The sequence below is a fragment of the Ciona intestinalis genome, chromosome 10 (genome assembly GCF_000224145.3).
Source record: "Ciona intestinalis chromosome 10, KH, whole genome shotgun sequence".
NCBI classification, from domain to species: domain Eukaryota; kingdom Metazoa; phylum Chordata; class Ascidiacea; order Phlebobranchia; family Cionidae; genus Ciona; species Ciona intestinalis.
The window spans coordinates 2,302,078-2,327,174 of NC_020175.2; the positions used below are offsets into that span (position 1 = coordinate 2,302,078).

A 25,097-nucleotide genomic window follows, 5' to 3' on the forward strand; every position below is an offset into this window, starting at 1 on the left:
ATATATTCATTCAATTGCTTATCTGGTATAAAAAATGTAATATATTTTTCTGATCTGGTATGAAAAATGTAATGTATTTTTTCCTGCGCCTTGAAAGAATATTTAGAAAATACAAGTAGTATTAACCAGCCTATTCCTCCCACTCTGTAGCTCTTGTCGGAAATGGACGAATTCCGCAATCTCGATCGTGACATTGAGGGATCAGCAAAGAGATGGAAGAAGTTGGTCGAGAGTGAAGCTCCTGAAAAGGAGAAACTTCCTCAGGAATGGAAAAACAAGAACGCTCTGCAGAAACTTTGCATCATGAGAGCGTTAAGAGCAGACAGGATGACATACGCTGTCAGGTACGAATTGTGTAAAGTTACCATTATTTTAGTTCATATTGTTCATATTGTAACTTCTAACGGTATCCACACTAGTTTATACTTACCACTTGTTACAACAATTGTTTAAATTTAATTTTTTTTATTTTTTGATGTATTATTTTACATTGTAATGTATTTGTAGCAGGCTAACAGTAGCCCAAGATTATTTTTACTGACCACTGGTTAAAAAAATGGTAAAAACATATTTTCTGTATATTTTTTAATGTGTAGTTTCACACTGTATTGTATTTGTAGCAGGCTAACAGTAGACCATAATGAATTTCTGATTAAAAAAATGTTTAAAATATATATACATTTTTTATATTTTGATGTATTATTTTACACTGTAATGTATTTGTAGAGACTTTGTGGAGGACAGACTTGGTACAGAATATGTTGACACTCGAGGGATTCCATTTGAAAAATCCTTTGAAGAAACAGGACCTGCTACCCCTACATTCTTCATTTTATCTCCTGGTATAAAATTTGTATTTATTTCTTGATGTGTAAAAATAGTTTCAGTAAAAATATATGTGTGTATATATAGTAGGGTAAGGAAATATGGGACACTTTTTGATTTATTTTCTCATCCCATTTGGTAGTAAACGAAGAACATTCAAGGAATTATAAAAATGTATTCTCTTGACTATAATAGACAATTGTTAATTGTTTAAAACACAATAATGACATTTGGATTTTATGTGCTAAAGGTGTCCATCTTACCCCACAGTACTATATTGGAAATTTATAATTCAATATATTTTAAAATAACTGTGTTTTAAGACATTATGATGGCTGTAATACAACAACATAGGTTTTTAAAGCAGATTGTGTAATTTTGTTGTGATAACTGTCTATTACTGTTTCATAGATCTTCTTTTTAACATTTGTTTTATTTATATTACATAGAAAGGTACTAAGATAGGATATTGTACAACTAATAATAACTTTCTACTGTAACACTTTTTATATTAAAACTTTTTGGCAGGACAAAATAATTTTTTTTTTTAGTTAAAAATTATACCTTTAAAAACATTGAATTTGTAAATGCACAAATAAAATTAAACGTAATATTTAATTTAAAGTCCTAAAAAATTGGATTTTCCGTCGTTTGAAGGTAAATTTGACTTTGTCCATTAAACTAATAACTATGGTTTAAAAATAATAAATAGGAACAAACTTTATTACCAAAGGAAAACAAGTTGTAGATCAAATGCCGCCATTTATTTGCTTTATCTGAGTGAAACATTAGTTAGAATTACATTCATGTAAAAATTTATCCTAAATTTACCCATTTTCTTCCCACCACCACAGGTGTTGATCCACTACAAGATGTGGAGAAACTTGGTAAAAAGTTGGGATTCACGTTTGATAACAAAAAGTTTCACAATGTTTCTCTCGGACAAGGTCAAGAGGTCGTGGCTGAAGCTGCGCTCGATACTGCAGGAGAAAATGGTCACTGGGTGGTGCTACAGGTTGGGTTTCAACTTTAAAAGAAATTTAAAAAGCCAGTTTTGACGTAAAAAACTTAAATGTAGTATCTATAATTTTAACTGTAATCAAGGTATTTATAAGTTTTCACAATATTAAAAAAAAAGTTTTATTATTAATCATGACAAAATTTATTTTTTTTAAATAATCACCCAAAATGTTACATACATGGGAACTTATAAGCTGGCACGAGGTGCATGAAACAGAATGCCTGTTTTTTAACAACAGTCATTTTTCGGCCATGCAGGATAAAGTAATTTAAATTTATTCATAATATTTTATCAGAATATCCATTTGGTTGCCAAATGGTTGATGACGCTTCAAAACAAGCTGGAGAAACACAGTGTTGGAAGCCATGAAAACTTCCGTGTGTTCATGAGTGCGGAGCCAGCATCTTCCGCAGACAGCCATATTATTCCTCAGGGAATTCTGGAAAATGCCATCAAAATTACCAACGAACCACCTACTGGAATGCATTCCAACTTACATAAGGCGTTTGATAATTTCAACCAGGTTCGTGTTGACAATAATTTGTATTCAATGTGTAATAAATAATTAATGATATAGCTAAGTTTGGACAAGTCTGATTTCGAAGCCTTGTTAACTTTTTTTTTGCAGCTTTCATAAATTTTGCAGCTTTTATAGGCTAAACCTTGTAAATCAGGTTGGTTTTGCAAATAAACTGTATTTTTTTTAAAAGGGGATGAAATAATTAATGATATAGCCAAGTTTAGCCAAGTTTAAAAAAAGCTAATTTCTAGGTCTTATCATAATATCTTTACCGGCTAAACCCCATTAATTTTATAAATACTGCAGCTTTGACAGCAGTGGTTCCCTAAGTATAGGTCACGACCCAAACATAGGTCACACAGAGTTGAAAAATGGGCCACGTCAAGGTGATTCAAGTTTATCAAAACGAGATAAACCATTGTTTCATAAACGGTTCACTTGTGTGTCTTATCTATTTCATACATATACAAAAAATGCCTATATTAAATTTTTTTTCGATGTTTGAGGCTTGGGTACATGGGTTGTCAGATGTTCATAAAACTCTGATTTGGGTCGCGCTAAAAAAAAATTAGAAACTACTGTTTTACATGTTAAAACTTTTTAATATATATTGCAACTTTTACAAGCTAAACCTTAAAGTAACAAATATATTATTTTACTTAGGAAACTTTAGAAATGTGTGCACGGGAGGTTGAATTCAAGAGCATTTTGTTCTCGTTGTGTTATTTCCACGCTGTTGTCAGTGAGAGGCGTAAGTTTGGACCCCAGGGTTGGAACAGAGTGTATCCTTACAACACTGGTGATCTCACTATCTCTGTCAATGTATTGTACAACTACCTAGAAGCTAACCAGAAGGTAAAGTGATAATAATTATAATAATTTGTCTCTTCGATTTTGGTAGCGAAGATTTAGAAGTATTTTAAACGAAAAGACAGGATATAGCGACAAAACAACAGTTGGTAAAACACGCTTACAGTTAAAAACATATTTACATTTAATTGGAAAAAATAGCGTGTTCACTACACGTAGCATTTAATCTCAACTTAAAACGAAAAAATAATGATAATAAAAAAAATTTAAAAAAATATATAGGCAAAAGTCATTTATAAAAAAATTATAATTTTTTTTGTTTTATATTAATATCAATTCATGACAAAGTATTTAATTTAAACACAAACCAACAACCCTTTTCTCACCCTAGGTACCTTGGGATGACCTGCGTTATTTATTCGGTGAGATCATGTACGGTGGGCACATCACCGATGACTGGGACAGACATCTGTGCAGAACCTACCTTAAGGAATATATGAACCAAGATATGTTCGATAACACAATATTTTTGGCTCCTGGGTTTCCTCTGCCACCTAGTCTGGATTACAATGGTGATTTTATATTTGTTTTAAGATGAAAGTTGAAATTATTAAATATAATGCTGAAGAAATGCTGATTAATTTAGGTTTGTAGTTATATTTAGACCTATTCTCACTTTTAATGTATTACCAGGTGTATTGTATAGATACATTTTTATTATACGCTTGGTTTTGAAACCATTGTGGGTGTGTGTGTCCTTGGGCAAGACACTTAACGGTAATTGCTCCAACCCAGTGGTCACTAATGGGTTGTCTAAATTGTCAGCCACACATAAAAAATCCAAAAATACTCACCCACGAAGCAACATACATGGTAACTCATAAGCAGGCACGAGGTGTATGAATGTCCGTGTTATAACGACTGTTGTTTTCCAGCCACGCGATGATAAAGTAAGTTACATTCATTTATTTAAACGCAGCTAAAACAATTTCTCCTGGTAGGTTACCACCAATACATTGATGATGTCCTTCCACCTGAGAGTCCTTATCTATATGGGTTGCATCCAAATGCTGAGATTGATTTCTTGACAACAACATCTGACAATCTTTTCCGTACAATCCTTGAGTTGATGCCTAGAGATACGAGCTCGGGTGCCGGAGCGGGACCAACACGTGATGAAAAGGTGAAAAAATATATTCTTAATGCTGATAACTCCTAATGCTTAACCATTAGCCCTATGGGTTACAAATTACAACTGCTTCTGTATTTTGGTCCGTTTTGAATTGCTAAAAAAGTAATATATTCCTAATGCTGATAATTTCCAATTTTAACCATTGGCCCTAGACAAATTTATAACTGTCTACTTCTGTTTTTGGTCGGTTTTAAAACAGGAAAAAAGTGATATATCCTTAAAATGCTGATAATTCCTATAATGTTTAACCACGAGCACTAAGCCTTTACAACTGTCGATGACTCTTTTAGACAGTTTTAAATTGGTAAAACAGTCTTATACCCTTAATGCTGATAATTTCTAATGCTTATCCATTAGCCCAAAAAATTTACAAATGTCTACTTCTTTTTTTGGTCTGTTTTGAATTGGTAACTTGTATATATGGCTTGTTAGGTTACCAAAACGATTAGTGCATTAAAAGTTAAAAATACATGGCTGGCCCACTCAGTCAAAACGAAGGTTATGAAAACTATGTATGAATGTAACTTGCTTTATTCTCCCGTGGCAATAAACCGACAGGTGTAAAACATGGGTGTTCTGTTTCATACACCCTCGTTCCAGCTTACGAGTTACCACAAATGTAACTTTGTAGGTGATTATTTTTACAATTTTTTTACCGGTTTATTGTAAGGCTGATAATTTGGACAAACTATTACTGACCACTGGGTTGGAGCAATTGCCGTTAAGTGTCTTCCTCAAGGACACATTCGCCAATAATAGTAGCAGAGACGAGCCTTGAACACATTACTCTGAGTTTGATTTACCTCTGAGGGTGATAATATCATCATGTTTAGACAAGTAGACATATAAATGTGAAGAATTTATGTTTAAACTAGCTTTACCTGCTGTAGATCAAGTCAGTTTTGGACGAAATCTTGGAGAAGTTGCCGGACCAGTTCAACATGATGGAAATGATGGCGAAAGTTGAACCAGCTGATAGAACACCTTATGTTGTGGTTGCTTTCCAAGAGTGTGAGAGAATGAACACACTCACTAATGAGATTAGGTATACTTTTTGAACCTCTACTTATGTCAAAAGATTCCGATAGATTTTTTTTGTTATTGCTTATTCGACATCTTGAATAAAATTTATTTTGTCTTTTCGGTCCTGATAACCAAGAACGAAGGGGTTTACAAAAGCGAAGAGACATGTAATAACAGTAAAACAACAGTTGTTAAAACACGCTTATTGATAAAAAGAGAGAAAGACTGTTTTGGATAAAAGGCGTGACCGTTACACTTATCTAACAATATTAAGTAAAACTTTAATTATTTCCAATAACGCAGGACATCACTGAAGACATTGGACTTAGGTTTGAAAGGTGAACTCACCATCACGGCGTCCATGGAAGCTCTTGGTAACTCCATGTTCCTTGACTCTGTACCAGACTCATGGACAGCAAAGGCTTATCCTTCCATGTCTGGTTTAACTGCATGGTTAGTTTATATATTTTTAATTAAAATTTTATTTGTCTAGTTCATTTTACTTTTTTTTAAATTAAACATAATACATTTTTTAGTAAGTATTCATTTATATTCCTAAAAATTAAAAAAAAAAAAAAATTTTAAATACTTGTTTAAATTCCTAATTTTTTTTAAAGTGTATGTTCTGCTATTTTAACATTATTAAACAGTCATAAAGATGACATAAACACATAATCTTGTCAATATAGGGTTTAACGCATAATCTTTACATTGTATTTGCAATCTGTATATGAATGAATGAATGAATGAATGTAACTTACTTTATTCTCTTGTGGCCGGAAAACGATAATCGTTATCGGATGGGTTTAACACCTCGTGCCAGCTTACAAGTTACCATGTATGTTACTTTGAGGGTGAATAATTTGGGAGATTTTTTCATTTTTTTTCTGTATGGACGATAATTTGCACAACCCATAAGTGACCACTGGGTTGAAACTATTGCCGTTAAGTGTCTTGCCCAAGGACACATACACCATCAATGGTAGCAACGTCGAGCCTTGAACCCATTACCTCTGGGTTACAGGCAGACGCGCTAACCGCTATGCGACGACAAACAAGCATGTAATAATATTTGTTTTCATTGTTTAGGTATGTGGATCTTTTGTTAAGAATAAAAGAACTTGAAAACTGGACATCTGACTTCCAACTGCCAGCTGCTGTATGGCTTGGTGGATTTTTCAACCCTCAGAGTTTCCTCACAGCTATAATGCAGGTAACATAGCTTGAGTGTAACTTACTTTATCCTCGTGTGGCGGGAACATGACAGTCGTTAAACACAGGTGTTCTGTTTCATACACCTTGCACCAGCTTACAAGCTATCGTGTAAGTTATTTGTGGGTGATTATTTTTGGTGGATTTTTTATGTGTGTTGAATAATTTGTGCAATCTATTAGTGACCACTGAGTTAGAGCAATTGCCATTAAGTGTCTTGCCCAAGGATACAAATGCCCACAATGGTAGCAACGAAGAGCCTTGAACCGGTTACTTATGGTTTAGAGGCATCTGTGCTAACTAACTGAGCTGGACATAGCTTAGTTATATGTAGTTGTGTAATGTAGTAAGTAATTAAACTGCTGGCCTAATAACCAAAGGATTGGAGGCTTAATGCTGCAATTGTTGTAAGTGTGTCTGCTTGGGCCAGACACAAATGTGTTGCCCAATTTAAAATTAGTAAAAAACTGTAGCGACCAAACTTATTTTCCTCTAATTAAAAGTAAATATGTTTTTAACTGTAAGCATGTTTTAACAACTGTTTTGTTGCTATATCCTGTCTTTTCGTTTAAAATATTTCTAAATCTTCACTACAGTAATTGAAGAGAAAAATAAAGTTATTAATATTATTATAAGAATAAACTCCAAACAATATTGTAAGGTATATAAACCACTGTACAAATGATATATTAGAACACCAATGGTATCATGCTTCGTACTTATTATGCCGCATAAAAATTAATGAATAGATTTTTTCAATTAATGCAATTAATTTGTAAAAAAATATATATATTTTTATAAACAAAATGCAAAACATAATTTAATCTTAAAATGTACAGTCAGGAGCGATTAAGTGAATGATAAAAGGTGTACTAAACATCATACTAAAAAAATTGCAGTTTAATATGGTTTAATACTAAACTGACAAATATTTACATCCACACACAGGCAATGGCAAGAAAGAACGAATGGCCACTTGATAAAATGTGTCTTCAATGTGATGTGACGAAGAAAAACAAAGAAGATTTCAGCAGCTCACCTCGAGAGGGAGCGTACATACACAGTCTGTTTATGGAGGGTAAGATTATATTTTAAAACAACAAAAAATAAAAGTTTTTGAATCCCATGTATTATCACGCGGTCGACTATATTTTATTCCAACGGTTAAATTTGCCGTTTTGAGACACATTATTTTTTTTTTGTTGTTTGAAACTTTGGTAGTACTTTTAGATCACATTTGAGCTTTTTTAATTTAAAAAAAAATCATATTTTTTGTTGGTATGCCCTTAAGTTTTAATATTACTGTGATAAACCAAGAAGATAAAGCTGGAAAGTTATTTTTGAAGGTAGGGTACTTTTAAAGGGGCATACTAAATAAAAATTCGTGAATTTCATACATTGTTTAAAATATTTATAAAATTTTATCAGGTGCAAGATGGGACGTACAGACTTCCCTCATATCAGAAGGAATACTGAAAGAATTAACACCAACCATGCCGGTCATATTTATCAAGGTAAAACAAACTTTAAGCTTGACAGTGAACATAAGTGTATATTTTGGTAAATTCTTATTGCCGATCTTTTAGAGTCGTGATTGTTTAAATCTGTGTATATTCTGTTTACGATCAATTGGGACAAGAAAAAATAAAACATGTCCTATTTTACCCCACCCTACTATACTTAGTGGAAAAACAATGCAAGCTAAAACCTATTTAATTATTATGAATTTGTTAAGAATAACATTCTAAACAACCCAGAAGTAAACACTGTGTTTTAGAAATAGCCGTTAAGTGTCTTGTCCAAAAGCACATTAGCCCACAAAGGTAGTACCAACAGAAACCACGGGGTAGTGGCAGGCGTGCTAACTACTGTGCCACACTCCCACGAGGCGTGCCAACTAACTAGTTTCTACGCTTTTTTTATCTTAATGGGTGAGGTCCTTGTCAAGGACCTGGGATTTAGGCCACATTTGGCCTATTCCCCCAACACCCGGAAAGCCGATTTAAGTCCTTTGTGCAACCGGTGCAGCGACATCGCATTCAGACGTGTGTTATTTTTGCATCATTTTTTATCCTCGTGTGCTTACAAGTTACCACTCTTTTCACCTTTGAGTATGATTTTCTTTTTGATATGGCTTATAATTTAGACTTTTCTACTCTTTTAAAAAAGTTCAAATATTATTTTTAACTTTTTTTTATTGCAGGCAATACCTGTTGACAAACAGGAAACAAGAAATATTTACCCATGCCCTGTCTACAAGACCAAAATGCGTGGCCCAACTTTTGTGTGGACATTCAATCTAAAAACCAAGGAAAAGCCAGCCAGATGGACTCTCGGCGGCGTAGCTATTTTACTGATGGTGTGATTTTTAATTTGGTGTGTTGTTTTTTACCAGAGTTGTTTAACTGTGTTTTATTTAGTCCGAGCATAACGTACTATCCAAACTGTGTATAAGCATAGTTCTTAAACCGTGTATTATTTTTTACACCTGTGTCCACTCACTGTATCACTATTACTAAGTGTTTTTATATCAGCTAAATATGTTTTAAAATCAAAGTATTATTTTTTCCTATACCATTTCTTGAGATTGCGTTATAAAATAGATTCAAAAATATATTTTCAGACAAGCATATTTACTCTTTTTTGTGGGGCTGAGATTCAACTAGACAGTGTATTTTCAATGGTTTAACTTTAAGGATAGCAACCTTTTAGTTTAGATGCAAAAGAGATGTATTGTGGCAAACTTACAACAAAAATAGTGTGAATATTGGTATGAATGAATGTAACTTACTTTATCCTCGCGTGGCCGGAAAACGACAGTCGTTATCACACGGGTTTAACACCTCGTGCCAGCTTACGAGTTACCATGTATGTTACTTTGTGGGTGCTTTTTTTAGGGGGGGGGGTTTATGTATGGCTGATAATTTGGACAACCCATTAGTGACCACTGGGTTGAAGCATCGCTGTTTAGTGTCTTGCCCAAGGACACATACGCCCACAATGGTATAGCACTAGCAGCGTCGAGCCTTGAACCCCCATCTTTGGGTCACAGGCAGGCGCGCTAACCCCTATGTCACGGCGCCGGTATGACTGGTAAACTTTGGCAATTGTAGGTCTGAATCTGTTATGTGAATGATTCAATGTAACTTGCTTTATCCTTGCGTGACGAGAAATCGACAGTCGTTATTATAACCTCGTGTCCGTTTACAAGTTACGAGACATGTAATTTTGTAAATGATGTTTTTTGACGAAATTTTATATATTTTTTTAGAAGTTAGTTTTTAGAGTTTAGACAACCCACAGCGATTGGGGTTAGAGCAATTGTCGTTAATTGTCTTGCCCAATGACAAAAACGCACACAATGGTAGCAGCGATGAGCCTTGAATCTATATGATGTCTAAGTTGGAGTTATAACTGTTTTTTTTTTACTGTAGACTTTCCGCGCCTTGCTTGCTCTAAGCATTTGTTGCCCGAGGTTTCCTTGTCACCGCTTGTCCTACTTTCCTAGTGTTAGACTTATAATGCTGCAGTGTTCACTGTATTATTGTAACAGTATGTGAAGGCAGTTGTATTAAGGACCTTAAAATTACGTTGTATGTAGTACTATAGGGCAAGACGGGACACATTTACCGTCTATTATCCAAATATTCTGAATGTACATTAAACAATTAAGAACGGTCTATTGAAGTCGTGACGATACGGTTTCTGATTATTTTTTTTGAATATTTTTTGTTTACTACCAAATGGGACGAGAAAATAGAATGAAAATGTGTCTTCTCCTATCCTATTATATATTGTGCGGTTTGTGTATTTAAGGTTATGTGCGTTTTCAGATACAGTCCAATATAGCCTACATTATGAAAGCTTGTAATTAGGTTACAACAGTTAATTTCTCTCTAGCGAGGTGTTTGTGTTAGCGAGAACCAATCAATTTCTACGAGAGTGAATTTTTTTGATGACGTCATCAAATTTCAAATGACGTCAGCTTAAATATGGGTAAAAAATTTATTACAATTTTTTTTTCTGTTTAGTTTGCGGCCCCAACTAAAGAGATTATAAGATTGATGACGTCAACAAAACCCATTACGTCACTTATAACCAGATGACGTCATATAATAAAAGTTAATTTTATACTCAAATGTTTTGGTCTGTATTCAATTCTTTAAAATCAATGGGTGTAAACGGAAAACTTGGTGTTGTTTTGCTTTCCCCGAATAGGCCTAGTGTAAAACGGACACTAATGACGTTGTTGTTGTTGCTGTTGCTGTTGCTGTTGTTGTCGTCGTAGATGGTGGTACAGTAGTATTAAATTACGCCGAGTAGCGAAAGGCGTTCTGCCGCTCTGACCCTATTTAACCTGGGAGTCTTGTTTTGATGTAGTATAGTGTATTACGTATACAAAACAGGAAAGAAGTCCACAAGCAAATTTACCAGTTGCGCATTTTGCTGTAAATATATTGTACGTATGAATTAATGGGCGAAGTACAACACGTTGGGCAGTGTATTATAAAACAGAATAGGAAACATGGAAATTGTTATGTAGGAGGGTATTGGTAGATGGGACACCTTTTCATTCTATTTTCTTGTCCCATTTGGTAGTAAACAAAAAACATACAAAGAATTATAAATTGGTACCCTCACGATTCCAGCATAGATCGTTGTTGATTGTTTAAAACACGATCAGGGTATTTGGATACTATGTGCCAAATGTGTCCCATCTTACCCTCACAGTACAATAGTAGGATGGGGGAAGATAGGACACTTTTATCGCCTAATATAAAGAAATCGTGATCGCATTTTAAACAGTTAACAACGGTCTATGGGGTTTGAGAGGATACAGTTTTATAATTCTTTAAATGTTCTTTGTTTATTACCAAATGGGACAAGAAAATAGAATAAAATCTGTCCCATCTTCCCCGCCCTACCACATACATTTACCAAGAAATCTAGACCTATAGCCAACTTGAGTTGTGTATTTAAATGGTATAGTGGGGTGGGGGAGGATGGGACACCTTTAGCACGAAATATATAACTACCCTAATCGTATTTTAAACAATTAACAATGGTCCATGAAAGTCGCGAGGACAAGGTTTTATAATTCCTTGAACGTTTTTTGTTTGCTACCAAAATGTACGAGAAAATAGAAGAAAAAGGTGTCCGATCTTCCCCCATCCTACTATATGATGTTAAGTCATTATTCCTGGAATGATTTGATCGTAGAATGTAACTTGAATACTAGATGAGGTTTCGGGTTGTTCGTATAATAGTTTACATTAGTCGTTGCGCTTTAGCTTGTTCAACACCCTTTTGTGCAAATGTATTCTGAACGCTTTGAGTCGCCATGAGTAGAGGAAAAAGTTGACGGTGCTGTTGCAGTGCGATAATAAGATTGCCACGTTGTAAACATACGCTGGGATTACCCGGGAAGGGTCAAACCTGAACGAAAAACAACTTTAACGAAGTCACACACGTCAGTCGGTTTATTCGTGTCGGTTGGATTTCTACATCACTAGACGTATAGTAGGATGGGGTAAGTTGGGACACGGGGCAATTTGAGATATTTGGGGTTCATTTTTTACTACTCATTTAATGACAGACAAAAACAAATGTTTTGAAAAAACGTAGTGTGATTTCGACGTTTTTGTTTCCATCCAGCAAAACTTCTGCATAAATGAAACGTCGGAAATACAAAACTTTTTTTCATATCAGACGAGCCATGGAAAGATTCCTTACATTATGCCTGGTAGCAGAAGTAATATAATGTTTGCTGTATGTTTACATTGCAATAGGATTAATTTAGAAAATAAACTAATTTGTAAATGAGGACCACAGTTATTGTTACACACATATAGTAGTCCTCGATTCTCACCTGTGAATAGTGTTCAGGATGTGTATCGGCATCCAGCAGATGGCGAACGAGAGCACGATAAGTGCGAGCACAACAGCGGCCCTCATTTCACGAACTCTGCGAACATGCCGCTCATTGTGGCTTCGTTTCTTTGCCGCTTGAAAGTCATTTGTTCCGGTGCGTGACCGGCATGGCGTGGACTGAAGAAATGTGTAATTTAAAACCCACGCGCCAGCCGCGTATTTGTTAACAATATAGTTTACGAGATAAAGATTTGAAATCATTAGGTATTTTTTTTTGCGTAGCGTTTAATGTCGAAATTGTTTTATTTAAGGAAATTAGTAACACACGCAGAAATTCTACAGTTGCGCCAACAGAACATGTGGGTAGAACGAAAATAGAACATACGAATTATTTGTGTTTCTCCCAAAAGCCTTACTGGAGAAAGCTCACACCATAACATGCGTTTAAGCTTAAATGTACGTTTGGTAATTTCTCAAAGCGTGCGCAACTCACAGAATAGGTCGAAACGGTTGAGTCTGTCAATTTCGAGCAGCACGTTCCGCTCTTCGGTTCGTACCTTTAAAATTTACAACAAAAATAAATTACCATCGATTATCAAGCCAGCAGTGCAACTCAATCAGTTTATTTATCTTAGTAACAGGTGTCTTAAATAATGCATTCGCGTAAAATTTACCAACTGTGGTACGCCTACCACCTTTTAGGTGTCGATATTGGTTTTGGTTTTCCGCATGTACATGTAAAACTTACTTGCAACTTAGGGAACGTGGTTTGTTGAGATGGTTTTCGTCCAACGCGATTTTGTTCAAACGATCTGAAAGCAGGTGCTTGTCAAGGGCAAGGTGCTGCTCTGGGAATTAAAATATGGCCTGTAGTTAGAGCTGGGTCGTGTGCATGTCGAAACAAATTTCATATTTCAACGAGCACCAAGATACAGACTGAAAGACAAGATAAAAAGTTACAGTTTGGTCTTGTTGTTAAATCACTGCGTAAATCTGCGTAAAGTTAACTGAATTATGACGCAATACACGGTACACTCGGCTGAAACACGATTGTTAAAACCCTTTGGTTAAAACTGGCATTATATAGTTTTGCACAAAAAATCTTAAAACTTTGTGAAGTTGATTTTACCGGTGACAGTTTTGTGACACACCGGACAGTTTTCATGGTGTGTATGTGCAGCTAGTTTAAGAAACTCAGTATTATACAGTATGTCATTTACCTGCTGAGTTATTGGCTGGTAATTCCTTCTCGGGTTCAGGGAGATTTTGAAAGACAGCTGAGCTTGACGGCGACTCAACTGCAAAAAGCGGAAATAACTGGATAAAACCGGTCACTGTCGATTTTAACATACCAGGTTTTTCAAAGCATTTAATTTGTTTTATTTTTAATATTGACAAGGTACTATTTTTTGTGTAAACGCTACAAACAATGGCATATTCCCCGGCGGTCGATCGACATATTAGTTAAAACAACATATGTACGCCTAGTCCTGACAGTGATTATGTGTTAGCACTGGTGGTTACAACGACTATAGTTTTGATAATCAAACTAAACCATAGATTGGACATGCGGGTCAGATCGATAATAAGACCTTCAATTATATGCTTCGATGCATCTACACACGATACGGGTCCTAGGGGACACATGATGTACAGCGAGAAACAAATTTAATTTAACACTCAGTTCATTTAGCTTTGGCATTACCGCAAGGCTGCTATCAAAGTAGTTTCGTCATGTTTGGCGTCTTCTATTTTTACATAACGACTGATTGATTTGATAAAAGCTTGCCGGCTTGCGTAACATTTACTTCAGTTGTAAAAGGCTTGGTTCTCTTATAGGGACTTTACCACTCATATGTGAGGTTCTAACTAAAGCATTCGAATTAATTTTTGTTTTTTCCCGCCTTTTTCAGTTTCCACCGTTTAAATTACATTCCAGGTTTTTAGATTCACTAATTAAAAATTCACCTTGCAGCTGGATTTCTTTTGCGTTTCGTTTAAGTTGATCTCTTGCGTCCGTTGAAGATTTACTTTCTTTGCCTGGTTTTTGCATTATACTCGGGGTAGGAATATCGCCCTGTTTCTAAAAAAATGGATTTTTTGCATGATATTGTAAAAAAACCTAATAATTTCACGCATCCACAGTAAAACCATTTTAGTTGGTCAAAAGTCCACAGTAAAACCGCTGTTAGTTGGTCAAAAATTATCGGGAAATATGGGATTTAGGTGTTAACACTATCCCTTCTTACCCCACAGTACTATGTAACAGAATTTATTTTCGACAACATTTGCTTTAGAAGTCGAACTTAGAGTACAATGAAACACCTGCTGTTATTGATTCTGCATTGGAAAGATGTCACTGGACATAAAAAAGTAAAATAATTGGCCATAATTGGTTTTCTTGCTACTTGTTATTATGTATTGAACATAACGGACTTGGTACTTGTGTTTCTTGATATTGTGACCCGTTTCCACTCTTGGAATTTGCATGAGGTTTTCTGAGGAAAATTTAACTTTTAAGTTTGACGGATTTCTGAAATTCAATGCATCTTAATTGGCATATTTTATTTTTGTGTGTGGGGCAATTGGCAAAAATGATTTAAAGCGTGAGAGCTTCAAACGGTTCAGCGACGTTTGTAATTAATATTTTCAATTAAACGCTTTAAATATAAATCGACATTAGAAATGCTGCAAGATTGAAATGGATTTTTCAATGGATTTATAATAAAAAATGTCTCATCTTTCCCCACCCTATACCAAAACTTGTCCATACGTTATTGTTGTAAACATTGACAGAGAAAATATATCTGTCAACGGTTAATGTTGTTGTCATTGACTGCATTAATATTTTATTTATACACCTACGTCTGTCGGCAAGTATTCCGATCGTATTTTGGGAATGGTATAGTAGGGTGGGGAAGATGGGGCACCTTTTCTTTTTATTTTCTGCTCTCATTTGGTAGTAAACAAAGAACATCAGAATTATTAAACTGCATTCTCACGACTCCCGTGGACCGTTGTTAAAGGTTTAAAACAAGATGGGATATTTAAATATTATGTGCTAAAAGTGTCGCATCTTACCACGCAGTAACATAGTATAGGGTGGGGGGAAACGGAACACCTTTTTATTCTATTTTCTCGATCCAATTGATAGTAAGCAAAGAACATTCAAAGAATTATTAAACCGTATCTTTACGACTCCCATAGCATTGTTTAAAACACGGCCAGGATATTTAGACATTATATGCTAAAGGTGTCCCGTCCTCCCCCGCCCTAGTATATATGACACATCTGCGGCAATATAGAGACAAAATTCTCCGTTGTTATTTGTTTAAAACACGATCAGGATAGTACGATATTAAGTGCTATAAGGTGTAGCACCTTACCACACAGTACTTTATATTCAAATTGTGGCCTTACGTCATTTGATGGCGCCGAAAGACGGGGGTGGTGCTGAAACTTCGGTTGCTGAAGGTTGGGGAGGCGCTTGCGCCCGCCTGGACCAAAGTTGACTGCTGCGATTTCTCCTGCACTCGAAGTACCGACACGAAAATTATGAAGTAGAGAATGGCGGAGGTAATGAGGGGCGGTAGCACGCACGCTGCGAAGTTGAAAAACATGTAGTCGAAATCCATCACCTAAACATGTTCAGTTATATATATGAACGGCTTGTTTTTATAAATAATTCATAATAGATTTATGCGGGTGTCTGGTATATCAGAAAATGCCAACCGCGTCATGTTCGCCAGTTCCTCATATACCTGCATAAATTCGCATTGATCCAAAGACGGTTTTGGCGAGGGGATTACTGTGGGCGTTGAGTTTGTGGCTCGAGATTGGAGTATGATTGAGAATCTCTGGATAATTAAGGTTTCGTTGAAACGCCCCCCTGTAAAAGCAGACTTTAAATTGATACTAATCCCAATACTGGCAGCCGATCGGATCAGCGAATACAAAATAAAAGTGTTATTGAGTTTAAAGGCATTGCGGTTATTGCTTTCGTTGCTATTGTAATTTACTATTCTACTTTGTTTCCTTTTTGTCTGGTTAGGGGAAATGATCATTTTGACTGTTTGTATTTATGAATCTGATTCCTTTAAATGCAGCTAGCGCGACGATGGGACATTTAACTAATCACGTCTTGTAGGTACCGGGAATCATGAATTTATTATAAATAGGTTATAAGCAACATACACTTGGAAATTATTAGTTGCTTATAAATGAGAGATTATAATTACAACGACGTTCAAGAAACCTTGTGGTTAACCTATCAGAAATAAAATGACAGCTCGACAGTATGATTACCTAAAACACGGTCGTGCTGCCAGGTGCCCCGTGTACATGCTTAAAAATGTACACAGAGTAAACACAGTGCCATCACCTGTCAAAACTATTTCAATTTCTACTGGTGACAATAAGGTATTAAAAAGTGCTATCAATGCGTCCCGACTTAAATGGTGAATAGAATGTAACTGGCTTTCTCCTCGCGTGGCCGGGAAACGACAGTCGTTATAACACGGGTGTTCTGCTTAACAGTTTCAAAACTGGTATAGGTTGCTTACCGGGTGGATTGGATATCTTATTCCAGCCAAACAAAGGCAGCATTCCAATAACTACAGACACAATCCATGTCAATACGACGACAGTAAGCGATTTGTCTACTGTAAGCTTATTGTAGTGGATGCGTGGATGGCGTATCGATAAGTATCTGAAATGGAATACATTGAAAAAGGTTGAACCTAAAGTGATTAAACTTAACGCAAACTGAATTGGAATTAAAGAACGCAGTGAAATGTTGCATCAACCTATTTGTTTGTGAAAGGGAATTATTAAAACATTGTAGTAGGCCACGTGATATGTAGTTCACAAAGTTAGATGAAAAGAGCAAATGAAGCTTTTACAAATTGAATTGATTGTTGCTTACGTGACTTTGCAGGGTCAATTTGAAACTACCGACCGAAAGTAATATGGGATAACTAGCCGCGGTTGTTTATTCAAAAAGGCTGTAAATCATGGTCGGCCATCAACACAAAACAAACTCAAAGGACCTGCCTACTTACCGCTCAACCGAGATAGCCATGAGATTAAAGATTGAGATTTGGGTTGGTATCATTATAAAAGACAGCATTGAAACGCATAGAAAGGGAGACGACCTCGGTAAACCCAGTTTTGTCAAAATTGCGAACGGTATTGCAATAGCACCCACACATATGTCAGCAACGGCTAAAGAAGTTACGAACATGTACATAACCTGTGTGTAAAGTTATTGTGATTGATAAGCATGTAAGTTTTGTTTTACCAACTCGGTAACGCATGTGCAAAGTAAAACTTATTATAGACAAAGCGCTAATAGAACATACAGATGAACTGAAACTCCTAAAATTTTGATAAAGGTTTTTAATCGGCACCCACCTTTTTTCGAAGTGTTCTTGAATGAAGCACTACATAGCAGACAAGGGCATTGCCGAAAATCGATAAGACGCCAAGTAAAACTTCCAAGATAATATAAACTATGGTATCTACCTCCATTTCCGTAACCGCTGCTGAATTATTCACCCTTTACATAAATAAAATTTGACTGTTCACGTAGAATCTGCGTTTGTCAGATTTGCGATTGTGTACGTGATCACAACGGGCGAAATGTCGTTGACATGCCGATCGAAGAATCTTGATATACCCTCCGTGCCTTTTTTGATAAGCCAGAGCGTTCTTCTGTGATTCACGCCTTCTGTTTCTGTGGATTCGAATGGCTGGATTTAACTAAAGAGAAAAGAAGGTTGACTGTTACAAGTAACTAGGATATTTTTATGCAGACTCACAAAGTCACAAACAACAACAAGTAGGTTTTAAAATAATTTCGAATTAACAAACGGTCTCTGTAATGTAATTACGTAATGACCAACAAAAATAGATTAAAAAGCTTGTGTAGCTTATGTATCAGAATGTATCAGAAGGATTAGGTTTTTCGTTAATCCGATGTAATGTGTGTTTTTGTATTTTCAAACTGCGTGGTTATAACACGCTCATAATAAGACAGAAACTAAAAATATCTAGGTCTAATAAATGGGCCCAAAATGTAGCCAAAAAACTTTCCGAAAAAGTCGGGTAGTAATGGTAAATCTACAGTTTCCCTTCATTATGCATAGTTGAAAGTTTATATTCATCATACGATGTTTAACTATAAATAATATTTTAATTTTGACCAATCAAAAATTATACGAGGTCCGACCAAAAGTTGGCTTGTGACCCCCCCTGGTCATTTGGCATCTATTGGACTTTGCCGCGTAGCGCTTCTGGTCGAAATATCGGCAACCGCGCGCAACCCTTATAGTTTTAGTTTTATTGAGGACCGTATTTACCCGCAGCGTGTGTATAACGACTGTCGTTTTGTTTTTATTTCCCTTTCTTTGTTGTATTAATTAACCTATGCTATTTACCAGAGGCCGTATATAAACAGATTCTGCCATTTACATCTGTCTCCTTTTATGATATTTATATTTTACCATACGCTAGGTGGCGACAAAAAGGATGCGTTTCTATGGCAATTGTACGCGCTTAAGAACTTGTGAAGCATTTAGAATATTGTGTAAATTCATTGTTTGTATTTTGTAGTTAAGGTATAAAAAAGCAATGTTGAAAGTTTAATTTTTTTACATTAAGCTCTACAATGCAAAATTGATGTTTATATTTTATACCACCATAGATATAGTTTTACATTTTTCTTTATCAAGCGTAATACGATTAAAGTTTAAAAAACAAAAGTATCTTGTCTACGTCAGATAGCAAGTGTGTCGGGTCGATTGGCCCATTTAATTGTTTATGATGACACTTAAAACCATTAAGTACAAGTTTTAATTGAGTTGTTACCTTGTTACAATTACCGTTCCATACCTTTATATTCAAGGTAATTTATTTGGATAACGAAACAAGCATTTTTTTCCTTAAAACATGTTTGTAAATACTATTTCTAATGTGATTTCAGACTTTTGATTCTAAACTTCCAGTTTAATTTATTTATAGTGGTGTAATGAAGCATAAACCTAAAGGGAAGAAGAGTCGATCCCCGTCTCCCAGAGTCAAGGATGTGGAAGTGGGAAAAGCGGTCGACCTTTCCCAAGGCCAAGGGATGGGAATCGATGCACAGAAGCTCACCCTAAGCGAATCCAACATCCTCAACCCAAATCAAGTCCTTGGACCAGATGCAGATCTTACTCTCTTTATTCCGGATGATGCATCCTCCATTATGGAGGAAGAGGAGGACCCTGGTCGGAAGATTTCAGTTCTTACCCAAAAGTTGATTTCTCGTGGCTTGAGCAACATTGGGACTTCTGCATGTGGAACTATGCATGTGTTTCTTAAACTTAACCTGCAGGGAATTGGTCTGGAGGATATATCTGCTTTGAAATCACTGCAACACATCCAGGAGCTTGATCTCTCCCATAACAATCTCACTGACCTTTCTGCGTTACGAAATATGCGATATCTTGTTAAGCTGAATGTCTCCCATAATGAACTCACAGAGGTCCTTGATTTTGAACCTCCATTTGGACTGAGAGAGGCAAATTTTTCGCACAACAACATCACCAAGATGCCAGGCTTATCAACTCATGGTCATCTTTCAATCCTCAATTTAGAGCACAACCGCATTGAAGAGGTAGAGGGACTTTCTAACTGCAGCTATCTGCAGAAACTTGTTCTGTCAAGGAATCTTATACAAAATATTTCAGGCTTTGAAAATCTGAACCTTCGGGTGTTGGAACTTGCTCACAACAAGCTTACGCAAATTGAGAACCTGGAAACAGTTCAACAGCTTCAGGAACTGGATTTATCCGGTAACAACCTGTTCAGCTTGTGTGGTTTGGAAGGCATGAATGATTTGTGCCTATTGAATTGTGAAGGCAACCAGCTTTCTGATTTAGCTGAGATACAATACATTGAATCCATCCAAAGCATCAGGACCTTAAACTTTGTTAACAACCCTATGGTGGAAGCTGAGGAATACAGGAAATCAGTTATATTTGCTATGCAACAGATTACTGAACTTGATGGAGTGCCAGTTAGTGTGGAGGAAAAAGTGATGGCTGTCAATTTGTTCGACCCCCCACCAGAAGTACAAGCTGCTTTGGATCATATAACCCATACAGTATATCGGTTCCTTCAGCCAAGCAAGATCTATGAAAGCACGCTTCCAAGCATTGAGATGCCATACCCCATGCTGGTGTTAACAGGACCACAGGCCTCTGGGAAAAGAGAGCTTGCTCACCGACTTGCGCAGGAGTTTCCAGATTATTTTGGGTTTGGTGTCTCTCATACTACAAGGGTGATGCATCCTGGTGAGACAAACGGGAAAGAATATCATTTTGTTACCCCCAATCACTTCCAAGCTCTTCTAAGCCAAGGTTATTTTGTGCAAACCTACAGACACTCTGGTTGCCTCTATGGTCTCAGTCTTGATGCAATTGAAAGTGTAGCTAAGGAAGGATTGGCTTGTGTTGTGCATATGGAAATAAATGGTGTTCGAACGCTCAAAAATACCTATTTTGAGCCCCGTTATGTACTCATACTTCCAGTTTCAAAAAATGAACACAAAGCAAGAATGATTGAAAGGGGTCTTTACACCAAAGATCAAGTAAAACACATAAGTGAGAAACAGACCGCCATGTATGCAGAAATTAACCAGGAAAATCCAGGATTCTTTGATATGGTAATCAACAGTGATAAGCTGGGTGAAGCATATGACAGGCTTCGGCAGTTGGTGATGGACTATCTTGGCACAACAGATCTATCAGGGGCAGATGCTGAAGTAGCAGTTCCGAGGTTGTCCACCACTGAACACAAGGAAGAGTCGGGAACGCATCAGACCACTTTATCAGGGCACATGAGAAGGACATGGTCACGCCCTTCTTTTCATGGAGACTCCACAAACAGCAATGACCCAAATTCTGCCAAGAACCAGATTAAACTGGACTCAAGGAAAACACCAGTTGAAGAAGCTTCTTACAGGCGACGGCAAAATGCAGCAAAAGAGGCCGTGGAAGGATTTTCTCCAAGTGTGTATGATGAGTTATTTAGGAGACCAATGGTGCCAATGACAGCCCCAGGAATGCTTGAAGGAAGCCCAATGGCTCAAGCTGCGTCTCTGTACCAAGACCCTGCGTTTGCTGCCTCTATGTACCCTAACATGAGCCAAGTTACTATCGAAAATGGGCAAAATTACATTTCCGACAAAACGAAAAGCGACCGAATTTCTCCAGACAGCTCAAACAGCTCGAACGAAGATAGCACAGGATTATCTGGCCTATCGTCTGCCCGCGGATTTTCTGATGAAGAATCTTGTAAAGACCAAACTCGAAGATCGAAACCAAACGCTCCTGTTGAGTTTTCAGATCAACCTCTTGATCTTGGAGCACTCAATGATGCTTTGGAGTCCCTGAAAGGATCACTGAAAGATTCATCCCGAACTGCAACTCCTCTTGCCCCAAGAATAGTGGATGGTTTGGAAGACTGGATGGAGTCATTTGACCAACCTGATAAACCTGGTGCCAACATTAAACCAGTCCTTCCACCTATTCCTACTGGTGGAAGGTAAATCTTTCATTCATTTTAAGATAAACATTTCTTGTGCGTTTCTTAACGTATCCAATTGAGAAAACAATTTTCACAAATTTGAAAACATATCATTTTATATATATATATATACTTTTTTTGGATTTTATTGGTTTAAGTTAATTTCGATGAATTTCATACTTTTACTGCACTAATTGCATTTTGGAAAGTTTTAAATATGTTAAACATGTTTTGTGGTGGATTTGTCACTTTTATTGCTTGTTTTTCCTTCTAAATTAGTTAAACTCGCACAAATGCTCTTTTTTATGTATAAAACAGTTTACACTTTTATGGCTTTTTAGGTGGTTTGGATAGTGTCTTTGCTCAGTATGTAACTTTATCAAAATGGCTGACTCTCCTGAATTGACCAGAAGTCCCGACGACAAGCATAGCACAGTACCCAGTTTTGTTGGTTCAGCAAAATCTTCAAGAAGCTCCAAATCTGTCAAAGAACCTGTGGAAAAGGCAAAACAAGGGACCATAAAGCCACATGGTGTTACTGTAACTGTAACAGTAGCTGTCGCCTATCCAAAACGTAAATATTACTATTGTATTGTGTCTATGATATACCCACGTTATTATGTATAGTGTAAACCTACTTCATGTAAAAATATAAATTTCTTGTCACATTCCTGGATATGCTTGATATTGTTTAAATTTTCCAGAAATTTTAAAATGTTTAATTACTGTATTTTACTTTATATAAATTGTAAAATAAAAATAGAGAAAAATAGTTATTATCATCCAAACATTTTTTTTGTTTTTACAATATCTCATACAAAATATTGATTTTTTGCATTGGTGTTGTAGACCTATATAATTTATAGATAAAAATATAAAAATACAGTTTTTATTAAACAGCCACAGACGAACATAGTAAATTGCTTGAGGAATTGGTGAAAAGGAACAAGAAAACTGTTGATGCTCCTCGTGCCAATCAATATCTGCATTGCGAGTATTTGATTGCTCCACAACAGGAGCGAACTATTACCGATGTCGTAACTTATTCTGTGGCCGCAAAAATTTTCACTGAGAACGATTCTCGCGTGGTAAAGACTTGGGATGATGGGCAGAATGTATGGGTGGCATGGATGCATAGGTAAAAACTATTCTCTATACTGTGGACTGTGGTAATCCTCTACATTGGTGTATTTCAAACTTTTTTAATTAACAAAAATTTATGAAAAATTCAATTTAAAATAATTTATGAAAATATAAATTAACAATTATTTATGAAAAATTTATTTTACAATAATTAATGAAAAATTTAATTTACAAAATTAACGAAAAATTAAATCAACATTAATTTATAACAATATCACTCTATTTTTTAAATTTCTAAAAACTATAGATAACAAAAAATACATGAAAACCATTTTACAGTCATGAGATTGAAGTGACAAGTAAGAATGTTATGTCACTGTACAACCACACCGTTAATATGAAGATCTGGGATGCGAAGGATAAAGTGTCTGTTAAAGCTCGCAGTGATCGACCAAAGGCATTTCGGCTTCCATCTGCTACTGAATCTGGTATTCCTGGTAAAGGGGTAAGTAAACTAGTTAAACAATAACATTTATAATGCTGATTAAATCTGTACCTTTGGTTGCATTATACAGATAACATACTAAATAACTGTATAAAAAAATTTTTTTTTTTTTTTTAGCTATACATAAAAAAACCTAAAAAAATCCTCCCCAGAATAACAATTATCCACAAAGTTACATTCATGTAACTGGTAGGCTGGCTTTGGGTGCATGAAACAAAACACATGTAATAACGACTGTCTTGTCCCGCGAGGAGCCAAGGATAAAGCAAGTTACATTCATGTTTAGGTTCATTCTGGTTTGCCTAACATTTCTATTGTATAAAATGTTTCTTTGTACCCAACGGTTGTTAAAATAGTTTCATTCCCTCATTTCCCTGTTATTTTTAACTGCCAGGTGCAAGGAGTTGTAGCAAGGCAGTCAAACAGTTGGTTGAATGTCCAACCCAGAGACTCTGTAATTGATATCAAAGATCAGCAAAACAAAAACTTGCACACACTTCTAGATGAAACAGTGACTGCTGATAAAGAAAATAAAGAGGCTCTAACAAATCTGCAGCCAATAAGGTGAAGCACTGGTTTCATTTAATTAAGAAAAAACATTATCTCGCCTTAGCTGCTTAAAAACTCCTCCCTTGTGGCAAACTATTTTAACCATTACTTTAGTGGTGTATACATACAACACTATAGAAAGTAAAATGTGTTTGTCTAATGTTGCCGTACATCAATAAAATTTCAATAAAATAATAAGTAACACACAGTCACATGGTTAGTATTGAGCTAGCATGAGGTGTATGAACACCCGTCTTATAACGACTGTCGTTTCTGGCTATGAGAGCATGAAGCAAAATTACATTCATTCACATTTATCTTGCATCAGTTTAAAATATGCTTAGTCCTTGAGAATAAATAAGTGACATGCAAATATATATTTATTTTTAAATTTTTATGTTATAAAGTCCAAACTTGATATCTTGCAGAGTGAGAAGTACACTTGGCAGGTTAGCTGGTATTAACGCTTCAGATGAAGAGAAGAAAAGAATCAATGAATTGAAAAAGCAGCAGGTATTTATATTGTCTGATCAATGCTTGTTTATCTTTCCAAATTAGCTAAGCACACACAAATGCTCTTTGTGTATAAAACAGGTATAGTTTTTTACAGTTAAAAAAAAAACAGTTTAACACATGTCACAGCTTAATTAATAAACCCGCTTTTCTATTAACTTGATTTTATCATTTAACATAAAAAATTGTTTTACATTAAATTTGTTCCTTATTTAGGCTGTGTTACAAAAGGAATTGGAAAGAAATGGCGGAATGTTGCGCAACACCGAAAAACGTCTTTTAAAGGAACCAAAGTTTGTCCATTACATTATTATGTAATAGTTTAACTTTAGGCATGTCCTTTTATTTAAATGTGCATTGTGTGTTTTTTGTAATAAACAGTTTTTTTTGCTAAGCCTTTTACTTG

At 35.7% G+C, this 25,097-nt stretch overlaps 4 protein-coding genes across 4 annotated transcripts in view; 3 read left to right on the top strand and 1 right to left on the bottom strand.

Moving 5' to 3' along the window:
* LOC100186139 (dynein beta chain, ciliary) overlaps nucleotides 1–9,235 on the top strand; it is a 66,234-nt gene extending 56,999 nt beyond the window's left edge. Inside the window, exons 78-90 of the mRNA XM_026836464.1 lie at nucleotides 151–344; nucleotides 727–842; nucleotides 1,680–1,840; nucleotides 2,142–2,369; nucleotides 3,030–3,221; nucleotides 3,568–3,748; nucleotides 4,178–4,359; nucleotides 5,259–5,413; nucleotides 5,695–5,844; nucleotides 6,481–6,604; nucleotides 7,552–7,681; nucleotides 8,032–8,117; nucleotides 8,807–9,235. Of these exons, the coding sequence (XP_026692265.1) occupies nucleotides 151–344; nucleotides 727–842; nucleotides 1,680–1,840; nucleotides 2,142–2,369; nucleotides 3,030–3,221; nucleotides 3,568–3,748; nucleotides 4,178–4,359; nucleotides 5,259–5,413; nucleotides 5,695–5,844; nucleotides 6,481–6,604; nucleotides 7,552–7,681; nucleotides 8,032–8,117; nucleotides 8,807–8,968 (2,061 nt within the window). The 3' untranslated portion in view covers nucleotides 8,969–9,235. The remainder of the gene's footprint in view (nucleotides 1–150; nucleotides 345–726; nucleotides 843–1,679; nucleotides 1,841–2,141; nucleotides 2,370–3,029; nucleotides 3,222–3,567; nucleotides 3,749–4,177; nucleotides 4,360–5,258; nucleotides 5,414–5,694; nucleotides 5,845–6,480; nucleotides 6,605–7,551; nucleotides 7,682–8,031; nucleotides 8,118–8,806) is intronic.
* Nucleotides 9,236–11,709: 2,474 nt separating this feature from the next.
* Nucleotides 11,710–18,603, bottom strand: LOC100183776 (adenosine receptor A2b-like). Its single transcript, XM_018813703.2, has 12 exons — nucleotides 17,887–18,603; nucleotides 17,535–17,725; nucleotides 17,037–17,182; nucleotides 16,236–16,363; nucleotides 15,895–16,112; nucleotides 14,918–14,972; nucleotides 14,443–14,557; nucleotides 13,695–13,772; nucleotides 13,223–13,322; nucleotides 12,968–13,031; nucleotides 12,473–12,651; nucleotides 11,710–12,039 (listed from the first exon to the last, which is right to left on the bottom strand). The coding sequence occupies exons 1-12, from the start codon at nucleotides 18,001–18,003 to the stop codon at nucleotides 11,877–11,879; spliced, it is 1,554 nt and encodes a 517-aa protein (XP_018669248.1). The 5' UTR covers nucleotides 18,004–18,603; the 3' UTR covers nucleotides 11,710–11,876.
* An 805-nt stretch (nucleotides 18,604–19,408) lies between these two features.
* Nucleotides 19,409–22,382, top strand: LOC100181409 (leucine-rich repeat and guanylate kinase domain-containing protein-like). The gene has a single exon (XM_002129153.5). The coding sequence runs from the start codon at nucleotides 19,502–19,504 to the stop codon at nucleotides 22,061–22,063; it is 2,562 nt and encodes an 853-aa protein (XP_002129189.3). The 5' UTR covers nucleotides 19,409–19,501; the 3' UTR covers nucleotides 22,064–22,382.
* LOC100176752 overlaps nucleotides 22,376–25,097 on the top strand; it is a gene marked incomplete in the record, with an annotated part of 24,081 nt that continues 21,359 nt past the window's right edge. The window contains 6 exon segments of the mRNA XM_018813835.2: nucleotides 22,376–22,615; nucleotides 22,942–23,179; nucleotides 23,464–23,629; nucleotides 24,024–24,193; nucleotides 24,607–24,691; nucleotides 24,908–24,984. Coding sequence (XP_018669380.1) covers nucleotides 22,426–22,615; nucleotides 22,942–23,179; nucleotides 23,464–23,629; nucleotides 24,024–24,193; nucleotides 24,607–24,691; nucleotides 24,908–24,984 — 926 coding nt within the window.

Coding starts and splice junctions, on each gene's coding strand:
- LOC100183776 (XM_018813703.2), bottom strand. CDS start 18,003: ATGGAGGTAGATACCATAGTTTATATTATCTTGGAAGTTTTACTTGGC. Junction 17,726..17,886: donor CAAGAACACTTCGAAAAAAG/GTGGGTGCCGAT, acceptor CTTTACACACAG/GTTATGTACATGTTCGTAAC. Junction 13,032..13,222: donor CCACGTTCCCTAAGTTGCAA/GTAAGTTTTACA, acceptor TAAATTTTAAAG/GTACGAACCGAAGAGCGGAA.
- LOC100181409 (XM_002129153.5), top strand. CDS start 19,502: ATGAAGCATAAACCTAAAGGGAAGAAGAGTCGATCCCCGTCTCCCAGA.